Source organism: Empidonax traillii, unplaced genomic scaffold (assembly GCF_003031625.1).
Source record: "Empidonax traillii isolate 1590-97213 ecotype Southwest subspecies unplaced genomic scaffold, ASM303162v1 scaffold185:size1678824, whole genome shotgun sequence".
Classification (NCBI taxonomy): Eukaryota; Metazoa; Chordata; class Aves; order Passeriformes; family Tyrannidae; genus Empidonax; species Empidonax traillii.
In genome coordinates this window covers 979084-1005729 of record NW_020955378.1, presented here as the reverse complement: position 1 = coordinate 1005729, position 26646 = coordinate 979084, and the positions used below count along the sequence as shown (strand labels likewise).

Sequence of the window (26646 nt, the reverse complement as noted above, 5' to 3'; positions counted from 1 at the left end):
TATATAAACACTCCCTCAGAGTTCAGAGCCTATGTGCTTGGTGGGGAGGTTTAGCTGCTTGTCTGCTGGTAACTTGATGCAAGTCATGTGTTAAGTACTTGTATGTTGAGCTGAAAAATCAGTTGCCCTTATTCAAGGTGAGTCATATGATACAACATTTTAAATCAGAAGGTTTTCCTCTTGAAATACTTCAAAGGTCATTTGGTGAGCAGCTCTTGAAAATGTTTATTTGTAATCCAAAAAAAAAAAAAAAAAAGGCAGCATTTTGCAAAGCTGTTTGCAAGAAGGAGTGAAATTGTACATGTATTAGTGAAATGCTTTGTTGTTATGATAACAGTGGTATTTTATGTTCAGTGTTGCTGCCTTTCCCAATTGCATTCTATCTTTTGATATTTAATATTCTTCAAACTACAGTTCTGGAGTCATGTGAATTTATAAGAAATGCAGATTTTTAAAGTGAGATTTCTAGCATTTTCTATTGCAATTAAAAAAGCTTGGAACCGTAATTTCAAAGTACATCAAATATTAAAAAATTGCAGAAATAATCTCTTCTCTGCAAATGCATCTCTTAATAATTTCAGGATTTTTAGGTCCTCCATCTGACCTTGAAAAAATTGAATTATATTATGATATTGTGTTGGAACTCTTAATAGGAATTTTCAAGACACATTTTAATTTTCACTATACACACTGCTTTTTCACCACCAATTGCTCTCATTTGGGGCAATAAAGATGATTCTGTTTCAAAATTGAAGTAATACCATGTCAAACAAAGTTTGAAAATTACTATTAGAGCTGGAGAAACAATTAAAAAAATATAGATGAAATTATTTGAGTTTTATAAGGACTTGTTTTAAACTGAAATGTACAGAAGTCTAAGTCAAGTAGTGCAAAAAGAATTTAATAACATTTTGCATCTCTTCTACTATACAGTTGCTTATAAATTGCCTTTTCAGAGATTTGAATGGACCATTTTCATTGTCAATATTTTGTGAAGGATGTTTGAAACAATACTGAAAAGTACATGTCCAGCACTCTAGAATGGGCTAAATATTCTTATTAATCCTGTTGTCAAATCTAAGTTTAAATGATATTATAGTTTCATAGATCAGATCTAATTTTGTTATGGTATTTTCTATTCTGCTTAGGGTACATAATATTCACTTGAATATGAAACCCCAGAAAGTGCACTTTTATGGGAAATTTCTACCTTAATCTTTATATTTTACATTCAGTTCTGATAGATGAGAATAGCTTGTTGACTTCTATGTCCAATTGAGTGTTATGGTGTGAGTGCTCTTCATTGCAGTTGTGTAATGGATAATTTGAATTGCATAAATTGGGATGTCTAGACTGCTATTACATTGTGTTTGGTGGGAGAAGGGTGAATATTTTACAATTTGCAGAAGCTTGGAATAGACACAAGTTGTTAGCAGTCAGTTGCTTTCTAGCTGTTTATTGCTAATGTTCATGAGGGATGCCTAGTCCACCTAAAACAAAATAAAAGCATTGGAAAAGCTTGCAGAAACTTAGATGGAAATGTATCTTGGTGGAGACTGTATTTCTGTTGAATTTGAAAAGCTTATGGAAGTTAAGTCAAGAAAAAAAGTCTGATGGTGTCTAAAAAACCTCTTTAAACACTTATGAAAGAGCTAATTTCCATTTTTAATTTTAAAATGTGTATTTCCTCACTTTAAAAAATATCTGCTAGAATAGATAGTATTAGGGGAAAAAAATTAACTCAAAAAATCAAATATATACTTTTCAGAATGGGATTTAATTGAGAATTTTTTGCTTTTCCTTGGATTTGCTACAATGTGTTACCATAGTCAGGTTTTCAAATCCCCACACCACCTTTCCAATTAGTTGCATAGGCATATCACAGTTCTGTCTTTGCCAAACTAAAAATCTTGATCTGAGCCTAGCTACAAAGATATGAAATTTGGTCCTAGTGACTTTCACTTATAAGTTCTTCAGATCTAATGAATTTCTAGCTGAAGTTTGCTTCAAAATTTGCCAGTAAACACATTATGTATCCATCCGTTTTATCAAGGAGTCTTTAATGAACTTGAAAGTTTTATAATTCCGTTAGGTCAACTTTCAGTTATCTTTGTGAAAAGTGCAACAAAATTCATGAAAAGTTTGAGAAAACTGATTTTTTTTTTTTTTTAGTTTTTCCTCTATGATGAGTTTCTATTGCTAAACAAGCAGAGTAACAGAGCTGGTAGAGAGGAGAGCAACACAGTAAAGGTGCAGTTCAAATAAGGTGTTCCACCTCCAGTAGAAAAGCCAGATTTACTGATGTAAAGTGACTCTTCTCAGTTCCCAGCGAGTGTCAAAAACTTAAGACAAATGTGGCTTCTTTTAGGTCCCTTGTATGTGCAGGCAAAACAATCAAAGGTTAAAGCTTTGAAGTGGGAACCACATGGAATGACCTGGTGGCAGATGGATGGACTGGATGACTTTTATAGTAAGGACATTTTTCTGAGGTTGCAATCAGTCTTTTGGTCACTCTGCTTGCAAGTATCCAAGGAGAAATTATTAACATACCAAATGGGCTCAAATGTACAGAAATAGACATTGTTAAAGGCAAGGGAGCCATAAAGTGCTGATGGTGCAAGAGTCTGGAAAAGGTGGGTATCCAATGCTGGTAAAAGGAGCTGTCTGGTCCCAGGTACAGATGTGATATAATTGTGAGTTTGGATAGACAAAGGAGGACACATCCCTGGCCTGATGACCATGGTAACTTGTCTGTTAGGGCATGCTGTATGTCCTTTTTTTTAATAATAGGATCTTATGACTGATTATGAAAATACAACACACACTACTCCTAGAGCTTCTTTATTATTTAGAAATTCATGAAATCCTTTTAATCCTTTAGGCATCATGAGCAAAACCATTGTTCTTCCATTGTTCCATTGTTCTTCCACTTCACCTTTCTGTTTTCCTTTTCTCTCTGAGTTTGGCCTTGAATGCATCATTCAATCTGCAACTAATACCTCAGCTGAAATTTGTTTAGAGATGATAACATATTAAAAAACAGAAATTGATAAGAATAAAGAGGACATAGTGGCATCTAAAATAGAAAAGAGGAGATTTTCTGTTAACTGGAGATCTAAAGCAAATAACAAACTTGCAAATTCTGTGAATGTGATTAATTCCTGACCGAGAATAAACTTTAAATTAGGCACCTCTTTGTCTAAATTATTCATAAACGATAACAAGTCAGAAAAAATATCACTAGGAGCTTATGTTTTACCATATCTTTTAGCACTGGTGCCATTCTGATTTTCTTTACTTCTTTCACCAGGGGCTAGGTCTTAAGGTATGTTAATACATATTACCAACAACTCTTGTTTTCCTGAGTAATTGCAGATGTTTTTCTTCTGAGACTGAATAATCTTGAAATTAAAGGTATCACATCTTTCAAAGATCAAGCTCTAAACTCACTTTAAAATCTCTGCTGTTCTGTAAGGCAGTTGGGATTGATGAGGTTTGGTGGTAGGAATGCAGCTCAAGGAAAAAATCCAGTTGTGCCTTTGTCATGAAGTTCCTGAAACAAAGTTTTATTCCTTCAGTAGAGGACTGTGGACTGATAGAGATCTGGAAAGAGGCTTCTCACAGGTGTCTCCCTTTAGGGACTGCCGTTCCCACCGAGGTGCTGATGGACCTTGGGGACTTTCTTACTGGCATAATTCAGAAAACAGCCTGAGTAGCTCACAACAGTGAATGGTGTAACTCCTGGTTTTGCCTGAAGTGGGAGCCATGGGCATGGCAGGCTGAGATCAGAGAACTATCCATGGCCTCCTTGTTTGGCAGAGAGAGATTTCAGAGATGTCTACATCAGGAAGAGTGTCAGCTGAATAATAACAATGTCAGATTGCCCTAATGCAACAGAGCCGAAAAAAAAAAAGGGTAATGAAAGAACTTATCAATCTGTTTAGAGAACTGGAATGAAGAAAGATAATCACATGTAATAGATGATCAGCTTTCCAAAAGTACCTGCAACTTGTTTGGTTTTTTTGCCAGCAGCTGGCCACTGGCTGGCTGTTGTGGACTTGTTATCTTCCTGCCCTCTGCATTTCATGTACTTTGTACTTTGAGCTTTGCAATTTGATTTTGGTTCACTTTTTGCTTATATTAACAGCTTCTCTGCTGAAAATCAGTGAGTCTGTTGGGACCAAGAAGTGAGGAAAAAGCATCAAGCCTTACAGCAAGGATACTAGTACCTTGTCTACCTGCTCCCTGACAAAGGAGAGGAATGGGCTGTAACAGAAACTGTGGGCTCCTCACTGGGGCCATCGTCGGTGCTGTGCTGGCTATCTTTGGGGGAGTCCTAATACCAGTTGGAGATAACCTCATAGGCAAAGCAATAGAAAAGGTAAGTTTTTTGATTTTGTTGTTTTGGGTCCATATGTTTTGTGGTTATTGAATAGTCATTAATGTTAAATCTGTGTTCTGTTTCTGCTTTTTTTCCTTTTTCTTTATTAAACCTGGTTTTTGTAATTCCACACTTCTGTGGAAATGTAGGCTACAGCAATATTTTTAAAAAATATATTAATTATAATGCCATGTTTACTTACTTGCTCTTTTTCATGCCTTACATTAGAATCCAAAATATTTTTTCAAGATGTGTTTTCAGTATGTAATTTAGAAGTAACTAGGGTTTATGTTTGTTATATTTATGATTATTTCTAGTTTCTTTATATTTTCCTTTATTTATTTTACTGGATTTTTTTTTCTTATTTTGGTACTCATTTCGTGCACTTATATTTACTGCAATATAATCTAAACAGTATTCTGCTGCAGAATCCAATCCTGCACTTCATGTATTCACATTCTGTGATTGTATGATGCAAGTCAGTCTGCTCCACAAGACTGGAGCATCTGATCAAATACCTCTTCCTGGTTTAAGTGTGGAGAGTAATTAAAGTAGAATGTTGTAGACCAGGCAGGCAAATTTTTTTCTACTTTTTAGATAATTTTATATCTCAAATCTAGTTTTATCTTTTAAGTAAAATGAAAAATTATTTTGTTAGACCTTTGGTGAAAAGGGTATATAACTGAGGGTCTAAATCATGGAGTAATCAGGAATGAAAGACCATGGAAGCTCTGGCATGTTCATTACGGAGACAAAAATCTCCTTGAGGTCGCTGCAGCAAAAGTGGGTTCTCCAATATTTAAATATCTAGAAAGCTTCAGGTCTTTGGCTATTGCTTAGTCCTGCTAGTCATCTGCTGTGGACATCTTGGAGACACTTATTCAAAGGCTTTTCTGGAAGACTACCCTTAGCTCCACAGCTGTTGAGTCAATTGAGGAGGTAGATTCATGAACTGTCAGGAAATGTGAAACTGTTTGTTGAGGCCCTGGCTAGATTATAGAATCACTTTTTAAAAAATAAAAATAATTTTAAAAAAGGCCTCTATATAACATCTTAATTTTATCATCCCACTCAGTGAAAGCCAGACTGTAGGGGAATTTTCCAACTGTTGTATTTTCAAGAATTTTTCAAGCTTCTAAAGAATAAAAAAAAAATATCACTAGAGAATGCCTCAACCACCTTGCAGTATTTTACAAAAAAGTCATACTCTATATTTGCAAATAATTTTGATTGCCATATTGAGGAAATGAGAGGTTTTCTAGCAAACGCATCATTCTGAAATGTATATCTCTTCATGTGAAATATTTACTTTGAGTTAATCCAGTGTTGTCGTATGCCATTAAGCATTTTGAAAGCGAATTACATCTATTAGCAGTATTATGTGTTCATCTGTTTACTTACAATAATGAACCAGTTATACAGCGTGGTTTGCAAATGTCTACATATTCAATTATATATGCATGAGTCCTTAGTGGTAAAGTATTGGAGGGAGTAATTTTTCCCTCCACCTCCTTATAATTTTCTGCATTGTGATCATGTTTTAGATCCTTGTACCTATTTCAAGGCAGCTTGTTTGATGTGTATGAAAAGAAAATTTGTACCTGTAATCATACAAAACCTAACAGAGTAAATTTGTAAAGGTTTTATTTATTTATGTAAAAGAGTACTTTTTTCCCTAAGCACAAGTCATACTAGACTATTGTCTTTCTACTAAGTATGCTGACTGTTCAGTGAGACCAAAAGACTCTTAAGACAACTCCTTCTCAGACAAGGTGTGCCAAGGTACAACGTTTGAAATATGAGATCATTTCAGCCTATGCTCAAAAGGAACTTGAATATAACTAATTATGATTTAATTATGTTGATGAAAGGTTTGTTAATAAAAGCAAATTTGTCATTCACTGCAGTTATATTTAAGATAAATATAAAGCTGACTGCAAACCAGACAGGTTTGCTGATCACAGCATACTGAAAATATTTTTTTTCCTGAAATATTTCACTTTTGGAAATATAATTTTTACATAAAATCTTTGGTAGAAACAGCTCAGTTTCAATGACAAATTTATTTGGAATTTTTCAAGAATAATGACTCTAGGACAGAAAAAAACCCAAGGAGTGAGTTATTCTCTCAGATATGGCCTGTAAGCATTTATATGGAACAGACTGCTTAGGGAAGTGGTGTCATCACAAGCCCTGGAAGTGTTAAAAAAATTAGTAGATCTGACACTTCAAGATAAGGTTTAGTGGGCATTGTGAAATTTGGTCAAAGGTTGGACTTGATGATCTTGGAGGTCTCTTCCAACCTTATTGATTCTATAATTCTATGATATTTCCATTTGGACTCATATGAGGCAAAATTTAAACTTAGGTTCTCACCCAGTGGATGAAAGCAAAACTCAAAATGCCGTATTTTTAATGAAAGCGAAAAAGTGTTTCAGATACGACCATTAAATTCAAAATCTTGTCTTAAATTCTGCACAGTCAAAGCTTGAAAGAAGACACCTAGTTTTTCCTCTGCCTATCCTATCTCAGTACATCCTAGTTCCTTACACAAATTGACAGCAATGAAGTAAGACCAAATCTATATTTATAGGGGAAATGAAAGTTGCTATCAAATGTTATTGCTGGATTAGAAAATCAAACGTTGAACAGTTTTAGGACACTTCGTACTGTAATGAGTCAAATTGTCATAAATTAGCTTGTCATTGAGATTTGGTCAAATAACATGACCATCAATTTACTCTCAAGCAAGTCCAGCTAAACCTCTTAGCATCTCCCAATAAATAGGGAGAACTTTAATTTGAAAAATCAATGCAGTCAATAGTTCTGTTCTTTTCTGTTAACAGTGGAAGCCTAAGCGTGCTTCTCTTGAGCACAAATCTTTACACTTCACCAAATTCTACCGGCCTCATTTCTCCTTTATTGCACTCATTGTGAGATTAGCCTGAGTAAACACTGCAGAATATATTATGCTGGAAGGCTGCATACTGTTGTTGAAGCAAAGAGAAAGCATCTGGAGGTGTATGGGTAATCTCAGGTGCCCTTTAAAATCGTACAGAGACTTTGAGGCTATAGGCTCTTATCTCCTAGCAGGCAGATGCCATGTTCCACCCATGAACAGTCTGTGAGAGGACAACCCAAGCAAAGTCCATGTAATGTGGAACACCCAAATGTCACCTCTTGAGTGTTCCAGTTTATTATTAGTCATCCACGCTTCAACACAGAACACGCGGTGTTTTCTAGTTTTGGACCTTTTTTGGATAAGTTGTTTCAACTCCTACCTCCAGCAGGGGACAGGTTGTTTGGGATTTTTTAAATCAACATATATATTGTCTGAGTCTTTTTCAAGGATCTTTAAAGAAACTGTTACTTGAAGAGCACACTCAAAATGACACCACCAGCAGCAGCATCTTGGCAGGGATCCACTGAAGGAGGAGTACTAAGCTATTTCAGCCCTGATACTATTCATGGAAAGGAGACTTCCCCCTTAAAAGGTCTCTTTGATTTAAGGACCAAAGGGCAAAAGTTCTAGTTTCCCCAAACATTGAATCTATCCAGAGGGGAAGGACCTTTCCATGAAGGTCTTAGAAAATAAACCTTTGTATAGTTATAGAGAAACAGGAAAGTTTCAGAGTTCTTTATGAAAAATATTTTGTTTGACATTGTCAAAATGTACCTTTTTAACTGACTCCACACATTTCAGTTGCACAGTAGCATGTCTGTTATCATCATTACTAGATATTATCATAAAAAAATACAAAGAAAAAAAGTGAGTTCAAAACAGCAAGTCAGAAAGATTACATCTGATGTTGTTGAATGAAGATATTTTGGCATGGCTCAGTTACTCCTTTTTGCTTTTCTTCCTTAAAACAATATTATCTATTTAGGAAAAGTTCCCATCACTTCATTTATGATTTTATTTTTCAGCTTATCAACTTTTGTTTCTAGCTAGGTTTAACCACTCAAAGCTATTGGTAACAGATTCATTCACCAGAAAAATCTTTATCAACACTTCTCTAAGATCTTCTTCTCTGAGTACATGAGCTCAGGAGTTTCACAGAAGTTACATAATAATACTTCATATATTGAATTCATAGTGAATTGATAATACAGAATGGTGTATGATTTGCCACAATGCCTCAGTGCTGCCCTGGGGTAGTCTCAGTTATTTTTAGAAATAAGGCTATCCATTTTAGTTATTATTATGTTTAGTCATCTGTTTGTCTACATATATCTTTTATCTATGATTGGCCAGATTATATCTTATCAGCTGCCAGAGGCATTGGAAACACTTCTAATTTAAAACTGTGTTCATAACATTCATATGCCACTTCTTTATGCAAACAAATGAAGCTAAAGCAGCTTCTAGCTCTCAGCAGGACATGTGATCTAACCACTCATATTCCTGAATTATCAATTGTAAACTTGATTAGCTCCCTTAATTTTTTGCTATCAAGGACTAAAAAAGGACTAAAAGTTTCAATCCAACAAAACTTGAATAGAAAGGCTCATAATAAGCTAATAATCATCACTTATGAAGTAATAAATGGCTATTCCTACTTCCAGCTGCAAAATTCTTTTCTGGAGCCTAACTTGTTCAGATTTACACAATTGTATTGTTTGTTTCCTCCAGTTTACGTGGGCAGACTGACATATACACTAATAATAATTTTGTTACAGCCAAAAGTATTTGTGGCATCTCTCAGTTCCCAGAAAAATGGCATTTTTTGTCCATCTGGCCAGATCCTTCATCAAGACAGAAATCTTGTCTTAAAGTTTATATTTCTTTGTCAGAAATCATAATGGCTGAGTTTAGTGTAAATTCAAAGTACAGCAAGCTTCTATTGCTGACTGCTCAGCATTCCTTTGAATTTATATATTGCTAATTGACCCACATCAAGTGGGGAGAAAATTGTAACAGAAACAAAAAAATGTAAAAATTCCCACTGGTTTCACTCCATGTTGCACAGTTAGGACACGATATGAACTTGGCTATGTAGAAATTAGATTTTGTGTAGCTACTTTTGCTAACAGTAATTAACTGTTGTGTAAGATATTAGAGCTGATGCAGATTGAATAAGGAGTTGAGAAGGTTTTTGTACTATCAGTTGCAAATCACTTTCCAAAATTACTCCATGTTTCATAACATAGCATAGCAATGTTAATAGGGAAATACACAAATGACCAGCCATAGAGAGGAGTAATATCTAGAGATGGATCACCTGCGATCAAACAGTGAAAACCAAGGACTTGCTGTTTTGAGGATATTAGTTTTATTAAATGAAGACATGAATAAGGGCAGAGCTCTAGATTGTCTTCCACCTTAACTCACCATTGGCACTCCCAAAGTATGTGACAGAGAATCAAACCCACCTCCTTTGTGGGAGAAATGTTATTAACAATAATGGCTGAATGCCACTGAAAATAATGATCTTGCTCCTTTCCTCCCCCTCCCTCTTTTGTCCTTCTGCTTCCCTTGTTTTAACTCTGGTTCCCCCTACACAGACCCCTGAGCCAAATAGATAACTGGTAGAAAGGTAACACAGAACAAAGAAAAAAAGAAAAAAAAAGGGAAATAATCTTCCTACTGTCCAACAGGGAGAAATCCCTGAGGAATGAGAGCTGGCACAAAGGAAGAGGGAGGCACATAGATCAGGTACCGGGGACTGCAGGAGCCACTTGCCCCTTTGGCTGCAGTACTGTCAGGTTGGATCAGCTGTAGTCTTGGAGCATCCCACGAGAGTGTTCACAGTGCATTAGTACAGAGTGAGTGGTGGGCTGCAAATCCACACAGTAACTCGTTGTGACCTGGCAGAGTGCAGTGGCAGAGTCATCACATCATTCTGAGCTGCTCTAACCCCTGGCAAAGGGTTATAAGGGGAAGGGGAATGGAGGGAGAAGAAAACTTTTAAAAAGTAACACCACTTTAAGATCTATTAAATAGATCTGTTGTCACAAGGCTGAAAATTTATTCACCTCTGTTCCTGAATATTGTCTTCTAGAGAGATCAGTTTGTCCTCTTGACCATATAGCTGCAAGGAATCCTTAACCATTTCCCTACCCAAGTTACACAGAGGTGGGAGGTCAAATCCTGACCTGCAAGAGTGATTTCTGAATCCCGTAAGCTTTTCCCTCTTTATCAAGGACATGGTCTATCCCATGCTGGATCACAGCTGTGATAGAGTCTTTGACCTTCTGAGGTTTTCAAAACAAGGCTTAAGAGAATTTTAGCTGTAATGTCTGCGTGCAAGGCCTTGGGATTGTAACACAATTGCTGTGGCAAGGTTTCCTTCCCTTTTTGCACATAAATTATAGCAGATATTTAGACAGCAAGCCCAGTGCTTTACACTAGTGATTGTTAAGCAAACTTTAGAGGCATAAACTTAAACTAGAAAGAAAATCTAACAACTTCTGATTTAAAATGTCTTTCCTTGCTATCTAGAGAAATTAGAGCCTTTTAATTCCTTGGACTTCACAAGTTCTGCAAATTATCTAATTCATACTAAATCACTCTAATTAAAAAAAAAAAAATGCATGTTTTATGTCGGAGACAGGCAGCCTAGCTTTTCCTTCTTATTGAAAAAACTTTTCTGAATTTTTACCACCAAAGGGAAAAACTACATTATCCCAAAACTTTGGGAAAATCCTATAGAAGAGGCCTGATGCAGACAAGGCAAAGCAGGCATTCCCCTGACTATGCAGGTAGCATGCTTTCAAACTCTCCTCACTGGACAGTCCTGAGGACTGAATTGACATTTACCATATGGCTGAATGCCACAGACTTAAAGCTATTGGTTCCTCTAGTGTGGTTCCTGATGTGCTGTCTTGTCCTTATAGCTGTATTCTACCCTGATTCCCTAGACCAGGGAAGCTTTCCTAACAAAATGTTACCAAAACTAAAGAGATGTCTTATAAGTCTCAGTTTTGATGATGAAATTTTTGTGACAAAATACCAGTCCTTCAGGAGCACTATTTGACTTCTCTGGCTGCATAATTATCTAGTACCTGAATAATGCTCAGAGATAACTCTTGTTTCCTCCCTTGGGCTATTTGCAAATGTATGAAAAGTAGTTTATGAATTCTGTAACCTCCTGGGTGTCATTCAGTCACTCAAAGATTTTCTCTTTATAAATAATCAGTGGCTTTAGCAAGTGTTTGAGAACTAAGGCTATGCCCCACCACAGCAATGGGAAAATTTTGCTACGGGGTACATCAGCAGTTATATCAGCTTTGTGGTCATTTGCTTTAGGGGACTCACTTCTGCTCTCACTGAGCAGGAATGTCAGGCTGCCTTCAGATGTTGGCCAGCACCACTGTATGCCTCATACTGATGATAATGATGCTTTTTTTCTGTTTCCTTGGGAATCTTTTACAATAATCCATAAAGTAAATACTACTTGTCACTTGGGGGTTTTTTTTGTGGTTAATTTTAGCTTTGACTGTTGTACTTTCAGGAAGCTGTCATTGTAAATGGTACCACTGCTTATCAAAATTGGATTGTACCAGGAAGTTCAGTTTACAGAGAATTTTGGATCTTCCATGTGCTGAATCCTTCAGAGGTTTTAAGTGAAGGAGCTCGTCCAAAACTTGAACAAAGAGGACCTTACACATACAGGTAAGAAAGGACCCTTGAATACGTGACATCATATCAGAAATTTTGCTTAAGTCTGAGAAAGTTCTGCTGGGTTAAAATTTATTTTTTAAATTCCAGCATCGCACTTAAGTTAGACTTGACAAAAATGCCTAAATTGCAGCTACGCACAGCAGTCCCAGACACTTTCTGGATTGAGTCTCACATTAGGAAAACACAAATAGAAATAGGTAATTGGATATAAAGCTGCTTGTTCTTGTGAAAATCTATTGCTCAGTATCCAGTAACACAGAGGCAGTTGCATTTATTCCTTTTCGGGTTTTGCCAGCTTTATACACAGAAGAAAATATGCCAGATGCCATGAATCACTCATACCTATTTTAATTTTGTGGTTTGCTTTTTTTTTTCTCCTATATGACTTATTTAAAGCTATAGCTTTTTCTTTACAAATTTTCCTCAGAAAAGCATTCATCTTTCTGATTGTACTAGCTAGGGCCTAGGTGCAGCAGTCCTCCCACATTCAAGGAAGTTTTTAGTTATTTGTTTTATTTTAGATGTGATGTTGACATAGGATGAGTTGATGCTTCCTGAGTTATTAAGTGCAATATCTAGCTATCCCTGGCACTCTTGGTAGGAAATTGCTTTCCTATAATGAGAGGATATTTCTTTCTTGATATCTTTGAGGATGTATATTATATTTGCAAGGTAGTTATCCATTGCAGCATATACAGCCTAGGTGCTCTGATGCGTGAAAGCCTATTTATTTCTCATTGGAAATAGAGAAATCTTGGTTCATAGAATACTTGAGGAGACAGAGGAAATCTTCACACAGGAGTTAGGAAAAGAAGCAGTTAAGAACTACTGCAGAAGGGGAATTCCCACCAAACAGGAATGTTTTACTCTGGTGCTGATCATTGTGCCTGTTTTCTCAGGAACAAATCAGCCAGAAGTGTAGATAAAATTAATTTAAAAATTACAACTGTGGCTCTTCTCAGGGCTGCAGTCATGTCAGCTGGAATATTTGGTCTACCTGGATAACTGTGACACTGGGTCTCTCTCTCTCTCTGTCAATCTCCATTTAAATACTTAATAATTTATTATATTGTAGAAAAACTTGAAAACACAACTGTCCCCCTGATTCTGTTGGGAAATCTTGTTCTAGGTCTTCTGTTTCCAGTTAGAAGTAGTATTAATTAGAAAGAAAAATCTCTCAACTTTCTGGTAGGTGCTCTACACATTAGACCATTAATTAAAATGATATGCACACAAACCAATTCTGAGAAGCCAAATCCAGCTGCTCTTCAGAGAAGACCCACCTGAACTGGCTGCATCTGTACCGTGGGAAAATGTTTGCTGTATCTTTTGTACCTCCCACACTCAGGCTGGAAGATCTGATGCAGTGTCCTGAAGATCCCTCTGGGACTGAGCTGGGATAAGCTTTCTGGACGCACAGCATAGGCTGAGTGATTTAATGCCTGCTGTCTGCCATCCTTACAGAGCAGTCAGCAAGAGGATAGGAGATGGGAGAGTTGCACTAAAGGTGGAACTGCAGCAGAGATTTGCATCTTAGAGATCTGCTGACAGGGCATGTCTGAGACAATCTCAGTGGGGCTGAAAGAGTGCTTATCAATCTCTATGTGCATATGAAATGTTATCAAAGTGGTATTATGGGTTTAACTTGTAATCTGTTTTGTTGCAACACATGCCTATCAGATCAAAACTTAAGAATGTTTATCAACCAGCCTGTGTTACCCCCTTCTAATTACATTTCATGTAATTAGCTTATGAAAAAATGTGACAAAACATAATTAATTTAAAACAAAACATAAAAATATGCAAGGTACATTAATGACATATAAATAAAAAGTACTTTTTTTTTCATTTGCATTTTGCACTAAAAAAAATATTTTCAGAAGAAAAATATTTTGCAGAAAATGAAACTTTTACGTATGTTCACATGAAAAATTGAGAAGCTTTCACTGGTTATAAAATACTCAACATTCATCTTACAAAAAATTTTCATCAACTTTTCAAAACCTTTGGTCAAGCATGGTTATGTGTTTTCTCAAAAGTCAAAGGTTAAAAATATTCTGTGTTTGTGTTTTGTATTTCCAGGGTGCGATATTTGCCCAAAGAAAACATCTCGGAAAGCAATGGCACAATATCCTACATGTTGCCTAATGTTGCTAGTTTTGAACCTGATCTGTCTGTTGGGACAGAAGACGATAATGTCACCTGCCTCAACCTTGCTGTTGTTGTAAGTAAAGAAACAAAACCATAATGTCCAGATCCAAATGCTGAGGTCGTGGAGGAAGTAGTGGAGATGTTCATAGAATCATAGAGAGGTTTGGGTTGGAAGGAACCTTAAAGACCATCCAGTTCCAAACCACTGACGTGAGCACGGACACCTTTCACTGGACCAGGGTGTTCAGAGCTGCATCCACCCTGGCCTTGAACACTTCCAGGAACCGGATTAGCATTAGTAACAATGACACTGTCACAGGATAAATTCCCTCACCATAAACTCAAATGACGTTGGTTTCAGATACACTGAGGAGACCTCTACTACCGTATTAACAAATAAATATAAAATCTTTAGGTTGTATTGCCTGTCTCACACTAACTCTGTGGTGTCTTCATGTGAGCACTCAGGATTGCTGTGACGGGGGGAGTATAGAGACACATGGTGTAGATACAAAATAGAACCATAGCAGCAATCGTGGAATCATAGAAGAGCCCTTGTTGTTAGGTCCCTCCAAAGATCATCTGATCTAACCTTTTCTACAGTTCTCACTTGGAGATGTTCAGAAACCATCTGGGCGTGATGCTGGGCAATTAGCTCTTGGTGGCCCTGCCTGAGCAGGGGGTTGAAGCAGATGTTCTCCAGAGATCCCTGCCAACCTCAGTTGTTTTGTGATTCTGTGATGAGGGGTGATCTAGTGAACTCATGCAATTAGTCAAGAAAAATTTTCTGCTTCTGTAACTTATGCCCACTAGCTTTTCTTAAGGAGTGTCAGTATTATGCAGAAGCTTAACTTCAAGTGAGCTGCAAATCTGGAAACTGGCTTTGCCAGAGATTTCTTGGAGTCAGTCTCTGTGTTTTTGATCCAAAGCACATGCAGAATTTGATGCTAAACATTGATTGTGTTGCTGTTGTAGGCTGCACCTGCCTTGTACCCAGGCACTTTTATGCAAATATTATTAAACACTTGGATTAAATCTTCTAAGTCAACCATGCTGCAGAACAGAACAGTAAAAGAACTACTGTGGGGATACACAGATCCCTTCTTAAACAGTATCCCCATCAACGTGAACCCAGTTCTGGGAGTCTTCTACCCGGTAAGTGAAACCAATGAGGAGGCAATGCCTTCAGTTATCATTCTCTGAATAAAACTTAAGGCAGCTCTGAGAAAACAAAAATCTGCCAATGCTACCATTTTTTGCAATATTTCTAACTGATACTCCTTCTTGTTGTGTCTGTTACAGTATAATGGGACAAGTGATGGACCTTACAATGTTTATACTGGGACAGAAGATATTACAAAAACAGCAATAATTGAAAGCTATAAAAACAAAAGGTATCATAGCAATGTAGACTAAAAAAAAAATATTTTTTTAAGGTATGGCTTTTAAGCCTTGATTCACTAAGAGTTATAGATAAGTGGAAAATCTTCAACAATTAAAAGGAAAGAAGATCAAGCCCTGGATTTAGCAAAACCATCTCTTTCTTTCAGCCATTAACAGTTCTGTTAGGGGTTGGATTTAAGACAGTGATTGATTCTTTGATATAAGTATTTATTTCTACCTTGCATGCTTAAGTAGCTCAATTCCTTTAATCTATTCTAATGCACCTTACAATTTATCTGAATAAATAAACATGTCTATCCTTTGCCTTTGTTAATGGGTCAGGCTTATACTGGAAAGTTATATTTAGCAATTGAGGTAATTAAATTACTTACATGGTATAATATACTACATGCAGCATGACTTTTTTTTTCTATCCTAAAGGAATCTTTCATACTGGGAAGGTCACTGTGATATGGTTAATGGCACAGGTGAGCTATTAAAGCTTTTTAAAACTTCAACACTTTTCTTGATATTGCTAGAGAATAATGAGATTCAATATTTAAATAATTTCCCTGGGCTTTGGCAGTTCTATATTCTGTGTATTAAATATCTTTATATATGTATACATACTACTATGCTGATGTATGCATATGTGTGTATCTAATAAAATATATATTATATGTTACTGTACATTATTTACATGCACATATGCACAGTCTTTACATCTAGAGTAGATGTGGAAGTCACAAGAAAATAATCCAGTTCTCTTGTTACCACTTATTATCTGCATAATACAGTATAACTAGGAATCTTTTTCTTTGCTATAGCAGTTGAAAATTATCTTTGGATTTTAGTAATGCACATTCATTTACACTGTTGAAAATTTCATTTAAATGCGCCACAGTGAGTGTCTGGAGTTGTGTAAAGAAATTGAGGTAACAAGGGAGGAGGCTGTCAGATGGACGGTTTGTATGCCACTATAAAGTGAACAGGGATGAAGAAGAAAAGTAGTTTAGATTAGGAATTTTTTACTATAGAGGAATATTTTTAAATTTGCTTTTGGCATGCATATGAAAACAGGTGAGTTGTCTAAGATACATTTGTTCAAGGTGATATTCTTCTTTTTGGTAAGTGAAAGCATCATTGTGAGGACACGATCTGTGGAGCTGAGGCTGGCAGATGTCTCAGTGGAGACTTTTGCAGAGAGCTCTAGGCCTTCAGTAAGCAAGTATCAGAACAAGCAAGCTTTGGGTTGGGCTGTTTGGGGTTTTTTTTGCTGTTTTCCATTCTACTTTACCTGGCATAGATAACTTTCCCTATAACCCAGAGCATACAGTAAGTTATTTTGAAGTATTTAAAATACATCAAAAGAATCTGATCTTCCAAAAGTTCCTTTTAAAACCATGCAATTAATTTTATAAGAAACAATATTTTCTTAGGTTCTATGACTCTCTTATGGGACCTGAAGTCTTTTTTTTTCCCTAGAGTCAGCTTTTTGTTTTTTCTTCTTCCACAGCTAAAAATAAAGATACTCAGCTAACCAGATTAAGTGCTCCAGTACAGTGAAAATATGAAACTTTTCCTTGTTAGCAAAGATTATTGCACAGTTTACAAGAGCATTCAGTGTGACTGCTTAGGAGAGACCATGTGTTTAGAGATGCAGCAGGTTTAAATAGCCTTCTAAGTGTGAGAATTTCAGCTTATCTTGTGAGTTTTCACACAAAAGCTCAGCATGTACAGTATAAGAAAATACATAGACAAAACCATTGAACAATATACTTGTATGGGGCTTGGAATGACTCCATGTTCACCAACCTTACAAGACTGCCAAGACTTAGGAATAGAGTGTGTGTTTAGGATGATCTTGAATTTTCTTAAAGTGCTTCTGTCAGCAGTAGGCAAGTGGCAGTATGTAATTTAGCTTTCTTGCTCTTGCCAACTAGATTCAAAGACATCACAGATGTTTTCAATCCCTTTGTTATGGCTGCTGCCTAAGAAACTAAACAGAGACTGTAGCAAGAATTAACAAATACAGTGGTTAAAGGTTTGTTACAACACCTTAATAGGGAAAAAGGCAGAGGGTTCTCTTACATAACTCTGGGTGCTTGCTCTGCAGAAATACACATCTGAACTGTCTGAACTCGTTTTATAGTGAGTGGAGGGAAACGCAACAGCAACGTGCTACTGCTCTGACTTATTTTGCATGTCTGCTACGGTGTGACATGGACTGTGCTCTAGAAGTGCTTCCTTCTCTCTATTAGCTCTAGAGAGGACCTCAGTTTACAAAGAGTAGATCAATTTGAGCAATCTTTGGTGAAACAAGGTCTGATTATTAAACAGTGTTGAAGTCTAAAGCTGTGTTTCTTGTAAGCGTTGTGTCATGACTGCAGGTGAACCAAGAATCTCTAGGAAGGTTTAATTCTATGGGCTGCATAAACCGTGAAGCAATGGCAACAGGTCTTGAGCTTCTTATTAAGCAGGATTTTTTTTTTTTTAATATCCTCTGTTTTTAATGGGCTTGATCATAGAGCTTCACATCTAGGGGAAAAAAAAAAAAGCTGCCATAACTTGGCTCACTTTCAAAAACAATTAAATCTTATCTGTGGAGTGCCTGTAACTGTGCAATAAGTTACATAAACATTTTCCCCGTAAATGACTCATTTTGTTTACCTTTTTCACAGGTTTATAGGAAAGTAACAGCTGAGTATTGAGCTAGAAATTAAATCATGTCTTCTAAGTGGAATTGCTTTCAAGCCTTTTTTTTTTATTATTATTATTTTGTTTCCAGATGGATCATCATTCCCACCATTTATTAAGAAGAATCAGGTACTACGCTTCTTCTCCTCTGATATTTGCAGGTAGGCTGGTCCCTTCCTGGAGTGTGTACACACTGGCGAGTGCCACTGAGTGCTCTTTCATTTCAGAGGGTGGTTGTGGTGGTTGTGCTGGGACTCAGGTCACTGAAGCAGTGCCACATAAACATTTCATCTAAACACAAGTAAAGTCATAAGCTGGGCTCGTGATTCAGAGCCTGATTCCACCACTTTTTTAATAAGGTCAAGCAGCAAGGTATTTATGGTGTATTTTATTTCTGCCAGTTACACATGTATAGTTCAGGAAAATCTGACATTGTTATGAGCTGTTAGAAATCTGTAACTGCCTTGATCGTAACCTGCCTTGTTTGGTCTGAGAAGGCAACAGGTACAGCAGGGTCCAGTTAAGTCCATCTTTGGCATTTCTGGAGAAAATTAGCTATGCAGAACAGGATTTACTCTCATTCATTAGATACTTAAAATTGTTTTCTCACAGGATATTTTTACATATTTTATTTTTATGTATTTACAAACAAACAAGTCTGCTTTATACATCCCATACTAATGACTTTTAAGCCTGCTGCTTCTGCTGTGGCTATCCAATGTCCCTGAGTTCTCCAGTGGGATCACTGAAAGCAACATTAAAAGACTTAAATACATCAGTGTATTTACCTTGGGAGGTTCAACCCCTTTATTTATTTTGCTGCCTGGAAACAACTACATCCTTTTTTCTTGGTTTGAAATAGGCCATTTACTTTGCAGAGTGTTTATTTCCAAAGATCAGTGTTTTTACATGAAGTTAAAGTTCTTCTTGATTTTGTGTAGCAATTGTATCTCCAAACTGGAAAACATTGCACAAGTCATGGAAAAGGGGATTCTACATAGAGGAGAAATGATAAAATTCATTGGATCAATTGCACACAGTTTGAGAGACCCCTCTGGCCATTTAATTCTCACAATTTATGAACAATTAAGGATGGTAACAATTACCCTAAGCTCCTGCTAAAACAGAGTTGGGGAAAATTGTTCTGTCCACATTGCAAAACCCAGAACCCTTCTTTTGTTTGGCTGCAATACAAAGTGCTGCTGTCCTGGTAACCTTATTGTGTAACAACCATATCTCTGTATCAGCTGATAATGAATTAGCAAAAAGAAGCTTAAGTGATATTCTGATTCATATGCAATGGAATGAAGTTATATGCCGGATGTTGCCTGCTTTTTAAAACTGAGATTATCATTAGATCTGCAGAAAACTACAGCAGAGCTGATTTACTTCTCTCCTGTAGTCCAAAAACTTTCAAAAACATAATGACAGCAGGTGTGGAAGTATGTAGGGAAATGAGATCTTAATTAATTTGTTAGTTTTGTCTATATTGTTTATTATTAGTATTAGAAGTTTTGTCTATCTTTTTCTGTATTGTCATGCTCACCTCTTAGCTTCCATAACCCTTTGTGAAGGTGGGGAATATTTTCTGCTGCAGAGGAACACCCCTACAAACTGCAGAACACAGTGGTGGGAGACTGGACATTGGCTACTTGTTTCTTTCAAGAGGGAGGTAGATGGGGGATCCTTCCAGAGTATTGCCACGAATTCAGATTTTTAATCCAAAATGACTGAAACATTCTTCTCCTCTTTTGTATTCAGATCAATCTACGGAGTTTTCCAGGGCAAAAAGAGCGTGAAGGGAATCACCCTCTATCGTTTCGCAGTTCCTCGTGAAGCATTTGCATCGCCAACTGAAGTGGGAGATAATTATTGCTTCTGTACAGATCGAGTCATATCACAGAACTGCACGTTAGCTGGAGTCCTAGACATCAGTGCCTGCAAAGCAAGTACGATAGCACTACCAAACACTCTGTTTAACTGGGGAGAAAGAACGTGCCCCGTAACTGAGGTTTTACTCTAAGATCCAGGATGTTTGTATTAGTCTGTGAATTCTTGCAGAACTCTTGCCTGTGAGATTCTGCACATTTCTGCAGCCTCATTTCCCAAAATGAGGACCATAATGTTTCTGTATTTTGCATAGTGCAATGTAAAATTGTGATACTGCAGACTGTGCACTGAAACTGCAGGAATCTGTGTAAAGAAAGAAGGGGCACTGTATAAAAGCCAGACTTAGTCCTTGCATTTGTGGTAATCTACATGCACAGCAGGGGGTGGGTTTGTGCACAATTACATACACATTTCAGAGACAGAGACACTATTGGCTGTGCTCAGTGAGGAGTGGATGGCATGGGGTCCCTTCAAGTGAAACAAGATTATGTAGGTGGGGGAAACAGCAACAGTCATGTCCTCACTTCAGCATGAAACTGGTAGCACTGCCAGCTCCACAATGTAGACACAGAAAAGCAGGATTTGTGACTACAGTTTATTTCACCATGCAAATTCTCCTCATGACAAAAGAATCATAGAAATGCTTCATTTTTTTAAAAAAATATTTATTTATTATTTATTTTGGAGGGGATGGAGATTCGACTGTTAACATTTTTATCAGGATTGTACATCCATATAATGAAACTATGTCTGGAAAATGACCTCAGAAGACGAGCACCATAACAAGGCTTAAGGATTCAAGAGAGTTTGGTTTTTGTTTGTTTTTTTTTTCAAACAGAAAGACCAGTATTCATCTCTCTTCCTCATTTTCTTCATGCAAGTGATTCTATATTGCATGACGTGGAAGGCCTGAGCCCAAATGAAAAGGAGCATGAGACATATCTAGACATAGAGCCTGTAAGTCCAAGTATTTAATAATTGTACCTCTGTAAACTTGCAATATTTAAATTGAATAGTAGTAGAGTTGACCTTTTACCAGAGGGATGAGCAGAAGATGCAGTATTTTCATGCTTGCTTTTGTAAGATCTTCTCAAAAAGCAGTATGGTTTTAACAGGGAAAATTTAGAGAGAACTGTTTCTCATTCCGACCTTCAAAATTTGGAAAACCAGTTTTCATTTTTACTTATAGGGGATATGGGATTAAATAGATTCTTCATACTGTGAAGCATGCTGTAGATATCTATGACCTTCAAGTACTTTGAGAAAATTATATTCTGTGAAAGTTCTGCTTCCTCTACACTTTTTTTTGTTTGTTTGTTTAGCTTTATATATCTAGCCATTTTTGGATAATTACTATCTCAATTGAAGCTAAATAAACATAGATTGATAGACTGATATAGAAAAAATGTAATATAATCTTTGTGACTTGGATTGTCCAACAGAGCTCCCAAACAGAATGAATTTATGGCAGCTCTGACTTTGGTTGCTTTCAAATTTACCTGTATTTCTGTTCTAGTGATTCAGATCCTGTAAGTGTATTTACCAGAGTTTTCTGAATTGTATGATGAATTCTAAGGTTCCAAAATTTTATTTTGCTCTCAATTTGAATGAAAAATTGAAAATTTTTTACTAAAATATTTCTAGTCATATAATTTGACAGTTAAGATGTGTAACTTCAATCAGGAGATATTAAGTTAAATCTTTGTTTCACCTTATTTGGAATAGAGACATCAACCAGATTTTCCTAAATCAGATATGTAATTTTCAAGAATCACACCCTATCTTATTTTTATGGAGGACAGAGAGTAAAAGAAGGAGATAAAGAAAAGATTTTACCTTTATGTAGATACGTTTCTTCTGTTATGAAAAGTTTGTTTTTCTGCCTTATGTAAGTTAAACATCCTTCATTTTAAAAAAAGAAAATTCAGCTGATTTCTGGTGGAAAAAACCCTAAAGCATATTTTCATATAAAACATTTCATTACTTATTTAGTATTTTTAACTTTTAATTTGCCTTTGGTTTTAAATGTAAATTACAAAAGTAACTATGGTAAAGCTGCAAAATTAGAACTTAAATGAGAGACCCTTAGAAACATAAAAATTTCATTAAAAAAATCCTTCAAAACATAAGAATAAAATAATCCCAAAGTGCTTATTGACACAGTCCATATGCTAGGTTTTGGCATCCAATTACAAAATTTAAATGGTTTAAATTATTGGGTTTGGTTGTTTTTTTCCTGGCTTTAGATCACTGGTTTCACACTACGATTTGCTAAAAGGCTGCAAGTAAACCTTCTTGTGAAGCCTGCACCAAAAATTGAGTAAGTGCTACTTCATTATTTTATTTTTAAACATGTTTTTTTAAAAGAGATGATTGGTTATGAGAGTGTCAGTAGGAATGTCTGGGAGAAGAAGGAAAAAAGCCTGTTCATTTTCTTCCAAAAATTTCAGTCATGACTTTTCAGAGAATGTAAACTTCAGCAAAAGAACAAACTTTCCTGAGAAAGGCACTGCCCAAGTATTTTAGCACACGTTTGATTTCCCTACAGAAGCTTATAAGGAAACATTTACTTAAAAATAACATTCTTATAAAACCCAAATGGGGGCCATGAGGATGAAGTAGTAAACAAAATGTATTTTCTGTAATAAATCCAATGAGAAAGAGAATTTAGGTATTCCCTGTCAGTAGATTGATTTTATCACAAGGGTCAGTGGGTCTTCAGCTGTTTCTTTTCTCTTTGTTGGCCCAAATGTACACAGATAGACTTGGGATCTTGTACCTCTGGTGGGTGAACGCCAGACCCTCCCTCCACACCTTGCTGTGTCCAGCGTTTCTTCTGTCTGACTGCCCACATATGAAATATTAGACAGAAAGAGATGGTTTCCCAATAAGAAAAATGGCTGTTATTAACTGTAGAATTATTTTTTTCTCTCCAGAACTATGTTCAAAGAGTACATATGGAAGTCAGAAATATAGTTAGAGGAGAAGAAAACTATTTAAGTAGAGACTTATGTAGCAAACTAAAAGTAACATGCTGTACTTATTTTCTCATTTCAGTGCTTTATCAAAAGTTAAAAGCCCTTATGTTTTTCCAATTCTTTGGCTAAATGAGGTTAGTATATTTTATCTTTATTACTCTTCACTGTTTAAAAACAAACAAACATAAAAAAACCTACCTAGCATTTTCAGTCTTTGTATCCTGAAATTCCGTAATAAAACTTTGCAAACACCACGAATATATTCAGCAAGTGAGGGCTTGCACATATACAAGTTTCAAAGACATTTTTCTTGTACCGTTTCAGTCTGCTGTTATTGGGGATGAGAAAGCAGAAATGTTCAGAAATAAAGTCACGAATAAAGTCCAGCTGCTGAACATACTGCAGTTGGCACTAATGGTCGGAGGTTCTGTGCTCTTCCTGGCATTCATGGGCTCCTATTTCATATGCAGATCGACAAAATTAAAATAAGTAAGTAATCACTAACAGCTCAGTCCTCAGCAGTAATTTTTCCTCAGGATTTCAAGAGTTCAGAATTCTTTTTTTTATGTACTAGAAAATTCAGTAGTTGTTCTGTTGGAAATCATTCAGGTAGTTTTCCTAATGTTTTCAAATTCCCTTCCAGGCCTTAATCTTTCAGGATGCTCTTAACTTGGGAGAGGGCATTGGGAAGAACAACATTTATTTTTATTTCAAAAAAGACAACACAATTGTTGGGATCTTTTTTTAAATTGATCTTTTTGTCTAGACTGCTAAACTTCTCAGAAGTGGCCTGTAGTACCTCTCTGAGAGAGAGGCCTCACAGCTGCAGATTCCTGTGCTCTTCCAGGACATACTATCTAAGGTTCAGAGAACCCACTGTGAATGATACTGGATAGGGTTTCTCACTTCTTTCTCTCAGTTGTGCATCACTGTCATGTTAGAATAAACATCTCCTGAACATACCTAGCCCACAAAGACAAATTATAGTCACATCAGGGGTAGACTGACATCTAGGGAAGCGAACACATTTTTGGAATTATTTAAAAAAAAGTGCAGAGACATGATGGTGAAAAGTATGCAATATTGAAGAGATATATTTAAGATGAAGACTTACCTCATCATACGCTGAATTCTGATTTTATTTCATTACAGGTAACAGAAGACTTCAGAGGTAGTCAGTGTTTAATTGAAATTTCAGCCAAGCAGCATGTTAAAATTCAGAGACAAAAGGTATGATTCAAGGCACAGTCGGTCCACATGCTATGGAATTCTATATGCTTTTCCATTTTGAGAAGACCAACTCACTAGCCCAAATAAACTGACATTTCCAAAGGTTCAACTTCTGACATCACTAAAGAGGCCGCCATGGAAACTACACTTTCAAAGAACTTTATTTGAAACTTGTTACGAATCTTAAATTGCATTCAAGCAGACTGAAGTTGAGGTGCAGTTGGATTTTAGTCCACCTTCTTCCATTTATGCAACTTGCTACTTCTTCTGGGATTTGCAAGACAAATGAAAGCTGTTTGCTGATGTTCTGTCTCTGAGCACAGGCTGGGAATGACAACACTTTTGATCTCATGCTGTGCTCTAGATGCTCTCGTAATATCTCTCTCTGTTCCTTCAAGGAATGGAAGCTGCTGCAATAGAACTGCTCTCTGTCTTCTATTCAGGGATGTGAATTGCATTGAATGTGAAGTTTATTGTGTAAAGTTACTAACTGTAATACAGAAATTTTATAAAAGACTTACTAAAATATGTGGTTTATATCTTTTGTATGGAGATGGCTCATAGATACACCATGGTCATTCATATGTTGATGGAGCTCATCAACATTTGGCTCCACATCTGTTTATTAATCTGAACCACTCCCTAACTCCCAGCCTTCTCCACCGCCCTTCCTGTTGCCTCCTTTGTGCTTTTCTTTGTGGCTCTTGCTTGAACACCAGCCTGTGCTCTGCCCAAGGCCTCCCTTAGAAAATGATCTCACCTGACAGGCCAAGAGAAAATACTCCAGAATGCTTCAGAGACAGGAAAGACTGAGATAATGATTCTGATCAAACATCAGAGGGTTCCACTTCCATGCTATAAAAGCACATAAATGAAAGCAGGTAGCCCCAATTCTTTACTGATAAACCACCTACCACAAGGAAATTTGTGCAACCATTTGTTTAATGAGGTGCATCAACCTGTAGACAGGCAGTAAACACTGCCGTCTGCATAAATGGTTCACTTTTTCATTTGATCTGAATTCCATGTCTTATTCTGAGAGTCAGTGGGGCAGATTTTGAGTGTTGTGGGGTCTGTTTTCCCATGGACTCATTGAATTCAGAACAAGAGCCTAAGCCCAGCACTTTCTAAGATTGTGTCTCCGTATTTAAGAGCTGCGCAGGAAAAGGAAAATCAAACATGGCCAGACTCCTAGCCGGGTGTTTGGAAGCAATGCTACAATGGACTTTAAACATAAATGTTTGTCTTGCTAGTAAAGGACAATATCCTTGGCTGGGTATCTTTAGTAAGGTGTTCTTGCCCTTTGGAAATAAAGGGGAAACCCAACAGACTAAAGTGCTGGTGTTTTATTCCCATATTCCTTGTGGACAAAATTGTGTAGCTATCAATAGAGCTGATGAGGCACAGAAATCCCAAGGGATTATTCTTGAAGGTGAAGTCTGTGTGGTACATGGCTACACTTTTTCCAGCAGTGAGCTGGAAATGTAACAAGGCAGGAGATGTTAAGGTGGCATGACGCTCAAGGGAAATGCTGCTCTCAGTCCATGCAGTTGATTACTTGCGGTGCTTGCTAGTCCATGAAAAACAAGACCTTTCTCTCATATCTACATTACTGCTGGTGTCTTATATGATACTCTGTTGCCATACTAGTCTGGGGAAAATTGGACACAACTGAAGGCATCCCCGGAGTCCTATGGGCAAAAAAGTATGAGGACAGCTGAAGTTATTGTCACCATCTCCTCTGAGTCAAACACAGCTCTGCTGTGTTTCAAGACTTGACACCAATGTTTTATAATAAAATGTCTTTTGTGCCAGAACCTAACATGAAAGAAACAACAGCAATGCTCCTGTCATTTTTGATGTACTAACATTTCAGCTTCATTTTTTTTGAGTTCAAGTGCATTGTCAGTAAGTTAGTGTTTGCGTTACAAGTGTTGTTTAGTGCTATGTGGTGATCCAGCAAGTCAGGCCATGATTTTAAATGTCTCAGGGCCAAATTTTACATGCACAGTAATATGTTTGTCCGTATGTATAATCTCATTGATCTCAAAGCAGGTTTGGACTTTTAAACTATGTTCAGCACCTAGACTGCACTTGAATTACTTGTAGTTATTTTATCCAAAGCATCAGTTACAGTTATTGTTAATTCATTATAATGAGGCTAATGTTAAGTATTTGCATTTGTTCAAACAGTGAAGGATAAAAATTTATGGAAATGTTAATGAAAATACAAATACAATAAAGCTCAAAACCTTTTTTTCTGATATACTTATGTCTAATTGTAAATAAAGCCTTCTGTGTTGAATAATGAA

The 26646-nt window shown here is 36.6% G+C and overlaps 1 protein-coding gene across 1 annotated transcript; it reads left to right on the top strand.

Moving 5' to 3' along the window:
• Window positions 1-26646, top strand: CD36 (CD36 molecule). The gene is made up of 14 exons (XM_027886301.1): window positions 1-137; window positions 4148-4381; window positions 11836-11996; window positions 14088-14229; window positions 15132-15311; window positions 15459-15550; window positions 15981-16027; window positions 18328-18397; window positions 19998-20185; window positions 20965-21083; window positions 22373-22446; window positions 23184-23238; window positions 23429-23593; window positions 24257-26646. Exons 2-13 carry the CDS (start codon window positions 4262-4264, stop codon window positions 23591-23593), a joined length of 1413 nt encoding a protein of 470 aa, XP_027742102.1. The 5' UTR covers window positions 1-137; window positions 4148-4261; the 3' UTR covers window positions 24257-26646.

What these genes read in the sequence shown, in the direction of transcription:
- CD36 (XM_027886301.1), top strand. Translation starts at nt 4,262, where the DNA reads ATGGGCTGTAACAGAAACTGTGGGCTCCTCACTGGGGCCATCGTCGGT. An exon ending in GAAAGCTATAAAAACAAAAG is followed by an intron (nt 15,551 to 15,980) that starts GTATCATAGCAA and finishes TCTATCCTAAAG; the next exon opens with GAATCTTTCATACTGGGAAG. An exon ending in CAATTCTTTGGCTAAATGAG is followed by an intron (nt 23,239 to 23,428) that starts GTTAGTATATTT and finishes GTACCGTTTCAG; the next exon opens with TCTGCTGTTATTGGGGATGA.